At 35.1% G+C, this 14,719-nt stretch overlaps 2 protein-coding genes across 2 annotated transcripts; one reads left to right on the forward strand and one right to left on the reverse strand.

Annotated features, from left to right (window-relative positions):
• Window positions 1-525: 525 nt before the first annotated feature.
• LOC311305462 (uncharacterized protein) lies at window positions 526-13,989 on the reverse strand. The gene is made up of 17 exons (XM_084433204.1): window positions 13,903-13,989; window positions 13,414-13,709; window positions 11,442-11,538; window positions 11,040-11,201; window positions 8,362-8,491; window positions 7,286-7,385; window positions 6,221-7,209; window positions 5,680-5,764; window positions 5,081-5,281; window positions 4,013-4,111; window positions 3,292-3,352; window positions 3,118-3,176; window positions 2,721-2,822; window positions 2,501-2,638; window positions 1,998-2,082; window positions 876-996; window positions 526-786 (listed from the first exon to the last, which is right to left on the reverse strand). Exons 2-17 carry the CDS (start codon window positions 13,684-13,686, stop codon window positions 597-599), a joined length of 2,892 nt encoding a protein of 963 aa, XP_084289330.1. The 5' UTR covers window positions 13,687-13,709; window positions 13,903-13,989; the 3' UTR covers window positions 526-596.
• Window positions 9,252-11,062, forward strand: gpr31 (G protein-coupled receptor 31). Its single transcript, XM_084433205.1, has one exon. The coding sequence runs from the start codon at window positions 9,280-9,282 to the stop codon at window positions 10,225-10,227; it is 948 nt and encodes a 315-aa protein (XP_084289331.1). The 5' UTR covers window positions 9,252-9,279; the 3' UTR covers window positions 10,228-11,062.
• Window positions 13,990-14,719: the final 730 nt, after the last annotated feature.

Here is a 14,719-nt window from a genome sequence, read left to right on the forward strand (position 1 = left end):
ACTAATTTAGACAGAATTTTCTTTTTGCCTTAAACATCTTTGACATGTTAGCAATTGTTACATATGACAATTAAACTCACTTGTGTATTTTTTTATGTATTTTTTTTTTACTTTTAATGCTCACCAAGGCTGCATTTAGTTATGCAAAAATACAGTAAAACACTTATATTATGAACTATTATTACAATTTAAAAGAGCTGTATTTAATTTTTAAAATTACATTTATAATTTTTCTGACCCAGACTTTTGAAAATTAGTGTACATGCTACGATTAGACAATACAAAAACATTTTCAAACACGAAACATAATGCTTATGTAAGATATTTATCCCAGCTCTCCCTTACTATTTTAGGAATGTTCCTCTTCTGAAACCGGAGAGTTGCAATGTAGTACAATGTCACGACTAGGTCAGAGGGTCTTCACCTGAATACAGTATCAGATGTGTTCATGCTGAGAGAAACTCTTAGCAACACAAGACACCTGCTGACAGCACATGTAAAAATAGGCAGGCTTAGTTCACCCGATTGTCATTTACAGTTTATTGATATGTTCAGATCAAAGACAAATAAATAAAATGAAAATATTTTTTAGAAGTTCACTTTTTGTCCATTATAAGGACACATTCATTGTTCTTAATGTGAACCCTCCCAGATGAGAACTTTGTCTCTTGTCTCCCATCCCTATAAACAGTTTTAACGGTTCCATCCGGATACATCCTCCTCTTGTACAGTGAAGTGTGGATCTCTCTCTGCCCATTAGGAAACTCCACCATCTTTTCACCATGTCTGTGGAAGCAGTGTGTAAGAGAGTAAATAAAAAAGAAGCAGAAAAGAGAAAGGAACAAATAAACAGGAAAGACAGACATTCATCTTACTGTGATATCTTGACAATAGTTCCATCTGGAAAAATGCTTTCCTCTCGACCATCGGAGTGGAGAATCTTGACGGTGCCATCCGGGAAGGATATTTCCCTTGTGCCATCAGGATGGTGTTTTTCTAGGGAAAAGTAACATTTAAACAGACATTTGTAATCCCAAATTCAAATTACCCTGACATTTTAAAAATAATTTCACTCAGAAAGTGCTAGTAGAAAAATTATTATAAAGAAACGAATTCCTGTAGTGAAAAATAAATATACCAAAATGTATTTGTAATACATTTATTTTAAGCTAAGTATACTACAAATACATTTACATATTTATGTACTTAATATAAATACCCTACAATTGTACACTTAGTATACTAAATTGATAGACTTAAAGTATGCTAAATTGGATACTAAATTGGAAACTAATTTTGTACTTAATGTACTTTAGTTATCCAGAAATAATATTGAAGTCCAACTAAAGATATACATAAGTATATATGATTGTGCTAAAATTTACTTTTGGTACACTTTAAATATCTTGCATTTAAAGACGTCATGCTATCCTTATTAATAATGATATTAAAACACATTTTAGGCTTAATATTGAGAAATGTGCTATGTTTCAATAAAGAAGTACTCCAAATAAAGTTTAATTATAATATTTATACCTGTAAGTCTCAAGCGGTATATCAGTAAATATATTAATGGATTTGTAGTATGAAATAAAAGTGTTTTAAATACATTTTGGTGTAGGTTTTTTTCACTGGGGTCACACTGCACTGACAGACGCAGACCAATGCCAACAATCACTAGATTACAGTGAGTCATTTCTCAGATATTCCACGACCCAACAAAAGCAGACTGAACATGGAAACATTAAAACAAGCGCCAACCAACGGTAACAGACACTGACAGGGTAACACACTGATCAGACAAAACCCACCGAAGCGTCTGTCGCTGTTGGTCAGCATTGTCTGTGCAGTGTGAGTTGGCATTAACACGTTGAATTAAACATGAAATGTTGAAGTCGAAAGACTGAAATAGTAATGTACTCCAATAGTCCAATTTATTTTTTAAATTTCTTTTTTTTTACAGTGTATGTCAACAAAAGAACATGTTTTCTTCTAACCTCTTTGGTTGTTTGGAAACTGTACAACCTCCAAACCAGATGGATAGGTTGAGTGAGTTGTTTGAGCATCACAATAGTAGTATATCTATATAAACAGAATTTAAAACAGGTTATTTGTTAACTAAAATGGCAAAACCAAACAATAATAAAAAAAAAATGTAAAATTGCGATGCTTTGGTATAAAAAGGAAAAACTTAAAAAAAAAAATCTAAAGGAAACCAAAATACAACATGAAATAAAAATAAAAACAAGTGACATTTTGAAACCTGTAAAAAACCCTGATCTGAAGACTTATCTGAAAAATACAAATTCAGGAACAAAGACAAAAGGCGTGGTGAATTACGGGAAACAAAAATCGAAAGCCTAAGCCTGTAGGAACCTGTAAATATGTGAATGTGCACATAATATTTTGTGAATTTTGAAATGTTGCAATACAGCAGCAGTAAATGTGGGAACAGACTTGAAAAGACATCCTTATTCTCTAAGGGCCTCATGATACACACCACAGTCCCGTCAGCCAACGTGCGTTTAACATCCCCATTGAAGAAGGAAACAGTGACCGACTTGTCAACGCCAATCTCTTTCTTTGTTCCATTGCGAAATGTGATCACACGACATCCGTTCAAAAAAAGCCGTTCTACCTAAGAGAAAGTAAAACATTTTGAAAAAGGGTTGGAAGATAATGCGTAATTCAAATTTCTAATTGCAAAACACCCTCCTTACTCTTCCATCTGGATAGTGAGTTTCCTCCCGTACTTTGTCTTTTCTGGCCTGGGATGCCATTTGTGCGTCATTGCAGTCAGTATGATGATAAAACAAACTTCCCTGTGAACAAAAGTGTCATTATGATACTATGATGCATTGCACATTTCATAATAGAAACTGGGTCAGAGTCTATTCTGTCATGATGAGTGATACAAAATACACTCAGAAAAAAAAGTACAAAAGCTGTCACTGAGGTGTATTAGTACCTAGAAGGAACAAAAGTGTACCTTTTGAAAATGTGATTGCTTTTGTACCTTTTTTTCTGAGAAGTGTGTGTAATTCCTTCAAGCTCTGTGAGTACTGATGTTGACTGCCTGCATCGGGTGATCTGTGCCTTTAAGAGAAAAGTAAATACCTTTCCGCCACTCATGCCATTGTTCTGTGGACTGTCAGTGGAAAGTGCAGAATTCTTTCCTTTTGAATAACATAACACACAAGATATAGCAAGTTGAACACAGTAGGCTTAGATTCAGTGATGACAACTTGTATTTTGGTTCATAAGAGATGAAGCACAAGCAAACATACTTACTCAAAGAGTCGGCTGAGCATTTTGTCATCCTGTTAGCTTTGGTAAAAGAGTGTCCATTTGCCTGTTCATCAAATAACAAGAACCAAGAATAACTTGAAAAAGACACTGAAATCAAATGTTTTCAATAAACAGTATTGCACTAAATATCATTTTTGTTCTGTTATCCATTAAAATATCAAAAAAGAAAAGGAAATGTATTTATTCACTTAATAAATCAAACAAATAGATGATGATACAGATGATCTGCATGCTTAATCATGCATGTCACAACAACATGCACAGTGATTGAATAAATATATTATGTGAAAGTGATTCTGCATTTATTCTCTGTTCCGTTAAATTGAATAGCTCTTTGTGTTCATAAATTATGAACAGGGCAAACAATTACAAAATAAAATCAGGATTTAACACTTACACTGTATGAAATGAAGATGGGTAGATGCATTGCACAAGCATGAATTAATTATAAAGAGCCGAGTCAATTATCTGACACTGGGCTTTGAGAGCCACCATGAATTATTTCTGAAGAGATTAAAGGGCACTTGAGAACACATTACACACCTCGACGGCTTTAGCAATTGAGTTTATAACTAGTTGTATGGGTCCTTACAGCAAATGACAAAAAATAAAAAATAAAATATTTACTTCAAAGTAAAATTATATTTTCATAATTAATATTTTATAGCAAGACCATGCACATTAATAATGTTAGCATACTAACATCGCACTGTTGTGTCCTATGGATGGTGGATTTGTTGAAGGCTGGAGTTGCGCTCCTAACACGAGGGGTCTTCTGTGGTTCCTCTCTGCTTTTCTCAAACTGAAGCACAACATATGTGTTATTCATTGAGGCATATATAAATACAGATATTTGTTTTTGTTCTGAGTAAAGATCATAACCTGCTGAGAAATATTGCCCTCCATGTTTAAATATTTAGGTATATGAGACTTTAGACATTCTTCTAAGTAACTTTGCAACTACAGTACATGTCAACAAGCAGTCATTCGAGTATTAGTAGACTGTAATATTTGCTAACACTTTACCGACTATAAGTAACTTTGCAACTAAGAGTCAACATATTATACTAAATCTAACCTGACAGTCTACTAATGAAAGTTGGTTGACATGTAGTTGCAAATTAATGAAATTAATGAGTTAGTTGACATGTAGTTGCAAATTAATGAAATTAATGAGTTAGTTGACATGTAGTTGCAAATTAATGAGATAGTTGACATGTAGTTGCAAATTAATGAGTTAGTTGACATGTAATTGCAAAGTTAATTATAGTTAGTAGAATGTCTAAAGTGGACTGTCTAAAAAAAGTGTAATCAACCGTATGTTCATTCAAAAAGATCGTTTTCATTTTGCCCTGCTTTCCATATAGAATATCTAAATATTCTTAAAAGAAGAAAGTTCCTTTGAGCAAAATTGCCAAATGTACTAAGGCACTTATAATAAAACAAAATTATAGGAGACTTGACATCTATATTATATTTTAATAAATAAATAAATAAAGTTATATATTCAAATTGTATTTCAATAAATAAAAATAAACTTCAGAGTTCAAAGGGAAAGTGTACTATATTGGGAAATATTGTAAACCTCTTGAAATGTAGTTATATTTCTCTGAAAACAAACTTAATGGCCTGGTTTCAGACAGGGCTTAGATTAAGCCAGGATTTGGCCTTAGTTCAAGATGGACATTTATAAATGTGTATAAAAATATAGTTTAAATCTAAATATTTAATCTGTGGATCATTATTGAATAAGGTTTGAAATAACTCTTACTGCGCAGTATGATCCAGCATGAGGAGCAGAGGAACCAGCGCTCTGGGGCAAACTCTTGTTCACATTAAACCTGCTGTGAAGCTCCTGGTTCTCTCGGATGAGGGCTTCCACACGGCTCTGGAGGAGACTGTGGGCCTGTGACCACTGAGACTCCCTCTCTATCAAATGCTGCTTCAGAGATGAGATCTGCTGGCTCAGATCCTATAGTAAATGCACAGTGATTTAAACATGATATGAAGTACTTTCTGAATGCATATTGCTATTAAAACCATGTAAGGATCCTAAAAAAAAAAACGTAAAAATAAAGGTTCTTGTTTGGCACCAATAGCTCCATGAAGAACCATCGACATCTATAGAACCTTTCCACTGAATGAAAGTTTCTTTATAGTGGAAAAAGTTCTATACAGAAAAAAGAGGTTCTTTACTACTTCCTGAAAGGTTCTTTGGGGAACCCAAAATGATGGTTCTATGAAATCGCTGTGAGACCCTCCTTTTGTAACTTGTATTTTAGAAGTAAAGTGGTGGTTCTTTACAAGGTCACACATGGAAATGTCATGCGAAAAAGGAGGAAACTTTGGTCTAAAATGTCTTGTTTCTACCTGAGGTTCATGAAGTTCTTTTGTAAGCCCGAGCAAAGGTCTGCAGCCATCCTCTCCTTTGAAACCATGCTCTTCCATCTCAGACCTAGTCAAATTCAGGAATATGTTCAATCAGAGATAAAAACTTAGAAATGTTCTGTTTTCAGTTGAAAACGACGTTGTGTAAGTGGCCCCTAAGTTAATAACTAATGATTTTTACAATGGAAATGAATGAATCAAAAACATACCCAGACAGCAAAATAGTGTCGGCCCAGATCTGGCCCACATCACACGTACCAGATGTGGGCCGGATCTGGGCCGACACTATGTTGCTGTCTGGGTACTTAAGCTAGACAATGACTTTCTTCTAGAGCTGCTGTAGAGCCAAACAATCTTTGTTGCATTAATTTCCTATTATCACTGTAAAGCTGCTTTGATACCATCTGTATTGGAAAAAGTGCTGCTATATAAATGAAGGTGACTTGACTTAGGTTTCAGGGCATATAGAGTTTCTCTTCAAAATACCAAAACATTGGTAAAAGTCATAATCTTTCTACAAAACCTGATTGAAGTATGTGGTTTCTCTTTCTCCATGCCATGTGCGACGTCTTCTGGAGTAACCTTGACTTTTGGAAATGTCTTTGTGAGAGTGTCAGGAACAGAAGGTGGTCTAAAATCAGTGTAGTTCCCTCTTTCTTCTGTTTTCTTGGAGCAGTTAGCCATAGACCCCTCTAAGTTCTTGAGTTCAGAATCACTGCTGAAGCTCGAAGAACTAGACATAGGAGTTGAAGTGCGATGTTCTTCATTGAATTGAGTCTCACTCGGGGCATCACTAGCATAGTCGCCATCCGACAGATCCGGACTCTGATCTTTGTGATCCGTGTGCCTTGAAAGATAATGAGGAAACGGACTGTGAGGCTGAGAGTTGGGTCCGTCCTCGCTGCTAGAGCTGTCGTTAGATTCACTAAGAGCCAGTGACTCCATCACCTCATCGGTTAAATTGACTTCTTTAGACGTCTCTTTGGTACGTCCGCTTTGACGGTGGTTTTTGGTAAGACAGTTTTTCTCATGGATTTTGACAATGTGGTCATTAACTTTTTTAAAGCCAACACTCCTGCTTTGTGTCGGAGCAGATCCACTTGGCTTACTTCCATTGGTTTTACCATAATTCCTCACAACTCCTTCCCTGTGCTTACTTTTAAGTGAGGCTGCATTGTTAGCATTATTAGCAGTCAAAGCTTTGACTTTCCCTTTGTTGTTTGATGAAAAATAATCGTCTTGTAGAACAATGGTCTTCTTTAGAGAGTCTTCCAGGCCCGGTTTTTGGTCACTGAGGTTTCCCACACTCTTCAGGGCAGGACTGCTCCTATTTGGTATCTCTTCAGTGGGTTGCACTGACTGCTGACTAGGCTTCATGTTCATCATTTGTGGACTAATAGAGCATCTCCTCTTTAGACTTAGTGAGCAGTCCTTAACCTTCGAAATTTTAGATGTTCCTTCTCCTTTACGAAGAAAATTCCTCTTCTCTGCTCCTCTGATTTGTGCACTAGCCTGTAAAACAGAAAGGATAATGCTTAGAACACACTCAATCTGCAGAAGAGTTTAAGAGTTTAAATGCTGCTCATACCTGATTCTCATATTGGAGAACAGCCTGGTCTGTTTTTAGATGTTCTTCAACAAACTCTTCAAATGTTTTTTGCTCTTCTCTCAGTCCTGGTCGAATGGGCCTGTGTTTAAATTATATTTCTTTTTAAATTGTACAGCTCTCATACTATACATATTGCAAAAGTCTTCTATTATACACTTGTGACGAACATGATGCACTGAGTCAGATGATGCACTGAGTCACATGATGCACTGAGTCACATGATGCACTGAGTCACACGGCTTAAGAGAGTTGGAAGACGGCAGTTAAAGGGCAATGCCTTGTACAGCGGGAAGATGTGGGAAGTACATCACCAAGCTGCATTTATTTGGTCAAAAACACAGTAAAAGCAGCAATATTGTGAAATATTATGACAATACAATATATTTTAAAATGTAATTTATTCCTGTGATGTCAAAGCTGAATTTCCAGCAGCATTACTCCAGTCTTCAGTGTCACATGATCCTTCAGAAATCATTATAATATGCTGATTTGCTGCTAAAGAAATATTACTTATTATTATCAATGAAATCAGTTGTGCTGATTAGTACTTTCATAGAAACCATGATCATTATTTTTAGGATTCTTTGATGAATATAAAGTCCAAAAGAACTGTATTTAATTGAAATAGAAAACTTTTGTAGCAATGTACTGTCACTTTTGATCAATTTAATGCATCCTTGATGAATCAAATTTCTTTAAAAAAAATCTTAACCCAAACTTTTGAACGATAGTGTATATGAAACCAATTAGCCTCTTAAGTGACTTGAATGGCTTATTTCTTTTACTTAAAAAAATCAAATAAACAGCAATATCATTATAAATATCAATAAACAGTTAAATGAATCATACAAATTTCAACCAAGTAGGTCATTAGCCTAATTGAGACAGTTATATTCATTTATAACTGTATATTTATTAATGTAGGTCACGTGTGTTTCAGAATTTGACAACAACTTCAACATCTTACACACCTTCAACAAAATCAAAGTGGCTCATCCAGTCAGTATTTAGAGTGATAACTAAATGTTTTCTAAACTATATAACTAAATATATACCTTTCCTCTGGGTTTGGTGGGAGACCTTGCCTCAGTCCGAAAGGGCTGAGAGGACAGTCATCTTGTGCAGGTTCTGAAGACTCTTCTTCAATAGGAGACAAGCATCTGAGCTCTGCTGCTTGTGCAACATCTGCAATACAAATTCAGATCTCATGTAATATTATGACTCAACTTGTTGGCATAGTTTAGTGTACGGGAAGTCAGGTAACCTGAACTTCGAGAAACAAATGTAAATGCAATTCACCTTTCCAACATTGTGCAAGATATAAAGTCTTAGAAATTAACGTCTGCATTGTTAGTAATAGTGAACAAAAAATCATCTTGCTGTGCAAATATATAAGGTGTGGCAAATCTTTTAAACAGGTCATAAAAGGCAATACTTGCCCTTCAGCTATTTTTTTTCTTTCCCATATCTGCTCAAGCTTGTCTGGACAAGCCACTAAATAGATCTAATTTATGGTGTTTAGAACAGAATATCAATAACCTTCAAATTTTTCCATGTACATTTGTTATAACTTGCATGGTGAAGTCAACACGCCCGCTATTGTCCTGCCTAAACATGCTCAGTTCTTATTATGATCTTTGCAAATAGATTTGACTGTCTTTAGCTGACTTTTTTTTTTAAATGTTTGTTTGCTTTGTCCACTGTGTGGACACTTGATCTCTATCAATGCACGCTCACTGAGAGCTCTTTAAAAGATTTAAACTTCAGTTGTCTTTGATGACTGTACTTGTCTTTTTCAAAGCAGTTCGTGACATCAGGCATTTAACTTCTCAACAGGTAGAGACTTGAACGCTCAGGCGGAGGAAGGGCTTCGCCTTTAAGTCTGAGGAGCTTTAAAATGCTCAGCTTTGGGAGCACAGACATTCAACATCTACACCCTTTAGGAAGCGGTTCAGTCCAGGGATCTGTAAAATATGGATAATTTAACCGAAACGGACAACAACTGTCAGGAGAACATCGACAAAAGCAGAGCGCTGTATATTTTCTACTCTTCTGTGGTTGTGCTGGAGTTTATCTTGGGTTTCCTGCTGAACATTTCAGTTATCCATCTCTTCGTCTTCAAGCTCAAGTTCTGGAAATCTAAAACCATTGACATTTTCCTGTTCAATCTGGTCCTGGCTGACATTTTGTTGCTGATTGGATTGCCCGTAAAGGCGTATAACTTTCAACAATGTAGTGAAAATAAGGTCGTGTGCAAAGTACAGCTCTTTCTGCAGTTTCTCAACCGAGGAGCCAGCATCGCTTTCCTGACGGTCATCTCCATTTATCGATATTTTAGCGTCGTCCATCCAGGGAAGAGGAAACTCCTAAGGATTTTGAAACGATCACCTCAGATTTCTATATTTATCTGGGTGCTACTGGGAATTTTGACTATTCCGGCCATGTTGCAAAGTTTTATCCGGTGCAACAGCAATGAAAACGATGAGGAGCCCAACTTGGTCGTTCTACTGAGGGAAATTGTGTTTTTTACCCAGATTCTGATCCCCTTTTTTGTTCTTGTGTACTGCTCAATACGGATAATCAAAAGACTCAATCAGAAGTCGGTGGGTGACAAGACTAAGCTCCGGAGAGCGATGTTCCTCGTCACTACGGTGGTTCTCGTCTTTGCCGTCTGCTTCTTGCCGTATACCTTTACAAGAGTGGTGCAGCTAAAGAATGGGTTTGTAATGAAAGAGGAAAAAGTTGCTGTCGTTAAACTATACGATGGGTTTATTTGTCTCTCTTATCTGAACTGTCTGCTGGATCCAATACTGTACTGTCTGAGCAGCAGTAAATTTAAGAAGTTATACATATCAATGTATCTCCCCTTTCTGCTGAAGAAGGAACAAGCGGAAATTTCAGATGACACTGCAGATGAGTGAACCTGAGCATGCCAACTGAAAAAGAGGATTCTTGGAAAGACTGTTTTGGGGAATTTTTTGTAAATTATTTGCAATTGTATTGTGTTTAATACATTTGAATAGTTGACTTGACACATCATGACATCGTGTCCAAGACTTATTTAAAAAAAAAATTTTTTTTAAATCAAAGTCTGGATTTTAGTTAAAAACTTTAAGGAATGTTTATGGCAAAAGTCTCTATCTTATGCACTGTAATCATTTTAAATGACCATTTTGCCTTTGCCTTTATAGTTCATTCTAAATGGTCCTGTGACAATTTTAAATTCACAAATAGTCCATGTATTCTCATTTTGCATTCTGCTTATGTCCTCATATTATTTTACTATTTAACAATTAATAAAATATGAGGTTATGAAAGCTGTATGCATAATAATGACAAAACTATTAGTCATATGCCATTTAAAATAGTTTTAAATGAAGTAGCATGTCACACGGAAGCATTTTTAACAGCTTTATCTCCCGTTTACACAATGTGTCTTGCACATATTGGACATTCTGATGTGAGTGATGTATTTGTAAATGTGACTCATGATTTGGACTCACAGGCGGTTGTCTGTTTTCTCTTTAACTGGAAATGTATGATTCTAGAGACTTCTCTGTCAGGCACAGAGGAGGAAGAAATGTCCAAGATTTTGTTTTGCATTCTATGTTAGGCTACTATAATTTTTTTGCATGTATTATTATTGTTTTGATTATTAATGTAGAGAATATAGTATCTCAAACTGATTTTTATCACAACACTATTGTAAGATAAAGGACTTCTCGATTCCTACCATTGCTGTTGTTAGTTGCCAGCAGAGCTTCTGACTTATTCTCAACCTGGCTTTCCTTGAAGGGATCTAAATTCTCAGTAGTGTTGTTGAGATCAGCTTCTGAAGTGCTCGGAGGTGTCTGGGCTTGCCAGTGCGCTAAGAATGTGGGAGATAAAATCAGCCCTGAAAGAGAAAGGAAGGTTCTGTAATGAGAGTGGTCAACTATAGTGATAGGTATACTGCATTTGCAGAGCTGGTGGCTTGGTGGTTAAAGCTGAAAAAAAGGTTGTGATGCAAATGCCACAGGTCTAATAACAGATTAAAATTGTCATTTACATTACGCTTCCATTTCAGAAATGAAACCCTAAAGAATGAAGACACTTTCACAAAGATTTATATGCATGAGGGTTTCTCCAGTCATACCTGGACTGATGAGAGAGAGCAGTGTGTTCTGTTCCTGCAAAACCCTCTGCAACTGCTTCACCTGACGCTGAAGGAGAAGCTCATTCTGGCCTGGATTCTGTTCAGACAGAGATATAAAAATCGAAATCTGTATTGAGATTCAAAATGTAAAGGTTCTATACTCTGCATCAAGCTAATAGAGTCACTAAGTGTTGCAACAAACCTATTCCACACTTCTTAATATATATATATATATATATATAATTATTAGAATCAAACATTGACAAAGAAGCATTTGTACTCTTAGGTTTTATTAATTTACAGTTATTTAAATAATTCATCCCCCTTAAGTGTCCTTTTTTTTTTAATAGACATGAAAATGCACATTCTGAACTTAAATGGTTGTAATTCAAGAATGCGTTGGAATATATAAATTTAGAAAGTGAAACAGAAAATAAGTTATAGAAGTTTAAGTTTATGAAAATGTACAATGTAAAAATGTAATTATTCATATTTTATTTTCAAAACATGTTGGAATCTAAAACTGCAAGAAAAGGAAAGCCAAAAATCTGAACAAGTTGTGTTTTCAAATTTTAGGTTGATATCTCAAAAAATGAGCTTTCAGTAAGATTTTGTTTGGGCGCAGTTCCAAACATTTTCACTAGGCTGGTGACAACCAGACTCCATTACCCATATAAGGGCGCCTAAATTTCCATATATGTTTTGAGTGACCTGAACCATATATTTCCAAAATTTCATACAATTTATAAAGTAGACATCCTATTCAGAAGTAGTATGGGAAGTTTGGCAGATTTTGATATGAATTCAACCTCTAATAAACATAAAAATAACACGTATGTGCGTTATAGTTCGCTGCCACATCACATATTTTCATTCTTTATATTTAAAACATTTTCAGACGTTTTTTTCAACAAAAAACAACAAACTTTTTTCAACAAACTGAGGTTTCTACCATTCTTTCATGATTTTTCATGTTCATTACCATTTCAAAATAAAGGTCTGAACACGCCTTAGGAGTATGAAAATATTCTTGTTGCAAATTGATAAATTACGACTCCTCTGTAATTTATTTTGAAGATCAGTCACCAAATATGAAAACTAGAGATTGTAAGCTTTCAAATGATATATAGTTTGTCAATATTAGTTTAGGTTTAGTATAGGATATTACTGTTTTAAATATGTAATGGCTTTGGGCCCACCGGTGAGCACTGTGAAATCAAAATGGACAATTCCTATTTTTAATGGAATATTGCAGGATTTATTATAAATGATTTATCCATGCATATCCCAATTTTTTTTCATAATCTTTAACCAAAATAAAGCAGCGACATCTCATAGAGAAAATCAAGTCCCGTCCTACATTTATTCTTGTTCGAGAAGCCGTTTCACCCAGTAAAAAGCTGTTATGTTTATTTTAAAAAAAAAAGAAAAAAAAGTTTCTGATAAGAATGTTTGGGGCGTGAGTGTGTGCAGTTTAACAAAAATGTTCAAGTATCGGAAAGTTGTTTACCAAATACATTATTTTACTCATAAACTAATAATAATATCTACTAACACTTTATTTTGATGCTCCCCTAACAAACATTTGCAAGTAAATGTCAACTTATTCTACTAACCCTATTGTCTAAAGTGGACCATCGAAATAAAGTGTAACCAAAAATAGTTTAAAACCAAAAGAATACACATTGAATAAAAATATTTGTGATTTACTTCAGAGTGAAAGTCAGGACCATTTAATATCAGAACATCTTTTCTGTTAACCTGTGAGTTTACCATCTAAAGGTAGTATTAGCTAAGACAATAGATTTCTGTTTAAACATGGCTTCATCTTACACATCTTACACACCTGCAAATTCCAACTTGCACATTATTCACTGAGATTATAAAGGCCACATTCAGCATTCATCATGTCCACTAACTCATTGATAAACAATACAAATTAATACAAATGTAAAAACCAAAATAGACTAACCTCCTGAGGGGATCTTTGAGACATTATATGTTGGGCAGGTTGGCAGGCGGCTCTGCCCATTTCAGATATCCGCTGTTCCTCAAACGCCTCCTGACTCACTGACTTAGATGGAAAACTGTGGTGAGACTCACTCATTGGAGGTAGTTGGCGGATCGACTGGTTTTCTTCATGATGCTGGACAACAGAGCCGACAGATTGAGACTCCGAACTGTCTGTCTTTGGGCTTAAACTGGTTTCTACCACAGTTCGGTTTTGGGGTATTTCTGCAGACATTGCCCTCAAGTTTGACTGTAGAACTTTGGTGAAAGATGTTTGATCGTTGTTATGAAATCAATATAGTTATGGACAAACAAATGAAGCAAACTCAAAATCAATACAATCTTAACAAATCTTCAAATGTCATGCCTTGAACAACTTAATTCAACTCCATGTAAACACAAAACTGATACATAATCTGTGCAATTTAACCTCAACAAAACTACAACTTACCTTGATCAATTCTTTAATCTGGTTAAAGTAAGCAATGAGCATTTACATGTGTAGACTTATGCGGCCATGCACACCCTACAGCGGACAGTTTCAACTGTACTACAGTAGTTATAGTAACTGTAAACAGTGGATGTTGATACCTGATTAAAATGACAAACCTTGAATGCTTCCTACAGTTTTGCTGAATGGGATAGACTGAGGAAAACAAGCTAAAAATCGAGTGTATTTTTCTGAGACGGCATGTTTATTTTTTCATTGCACTATTTTTGCCTTGTTAGCTTATTTTGCTGTCATTCCGTCTATTTTCCATTCATTTCAAATCTTGATTACACTAGTATTTTTCTCATGGTTGCTTGGCTCAATGTTCACAATTGCAAAATTAGGATGTTCTGTTTGTGTATTGAGTAGGATGGCTCCTAGTCTCTCAGTTGATAATTAACTTGTTGATTTGGTCTTTATTATTTGTGACACTGATGAGAATATTCTTTTAAGGAGGATTGAATTGATATGTATTTAAATCTGTATTAAAATATTGAAATGAAATACATTATTTACTTAGCCGGGTCTTAATAAACAATCTTGTAGTTTCTTTAATCGGTTGCTTTATCATGAATGACTTTCTCTGCCTATCCTTTCTTCTCAACTTTATTTCTTATAGTTTTTCTCAATGCAATTTTAGTACCAAATCAATATGAAATAAAACCAATGATGTTAATCAAATAAAAAAAGTCCAGCTCTGATAAATCATGTGATCAGAAACAGTAATGGTGGGTTCAAACGCACTGATCGACAAACACTATTTGACCTGGTCCATGTC

This window comes from Rutilus rutilus (genome assembly GCF_951802725.1).
Source record: "Rutilus rutilus genome assembly, chromosome: 15".
Lineage (NCBI taxonomy): Eukaryota > Metazoa > Chordata > Actinopteri > Cypriniformes > Leuciscidae > Rutilus > Rutilus rutilus.

What these genes read in the sequence shown, in the direction of transcription:
- gpr31 (XM_084433205.1), top strand. Translation starts at nt 9,280, where the DNA reads ATGGATAATTTAACCGAAACGGACAACAACTGTCAGGAGAACATCGAC.
- LOC311305462 (XM_084433204.1), bottom strand. Translation starts at nt 13,686, where the DNA reads ATGTCTGCAGAAATACCCCAAAACCGAACTGTGGTAGAAACCAGTTTA. An exon ending in AAACCACATACTTCAATCAG is followed by an intron (nt 5,765 to 6,220) that starts GTTTTGTAGAAA and finishes GAATTTGACTAG; the next exon opens with GTCTGAGATGGAAGAGCATG. An exon ending in ACTATTGTCAAGATATCACA is followed by an intron (nt 787 to 875) that starts GTAAGATGAATG and finishes CTGCTTCCACAG; the next exon opens with ACATGGTGAAAAGATGGTGG.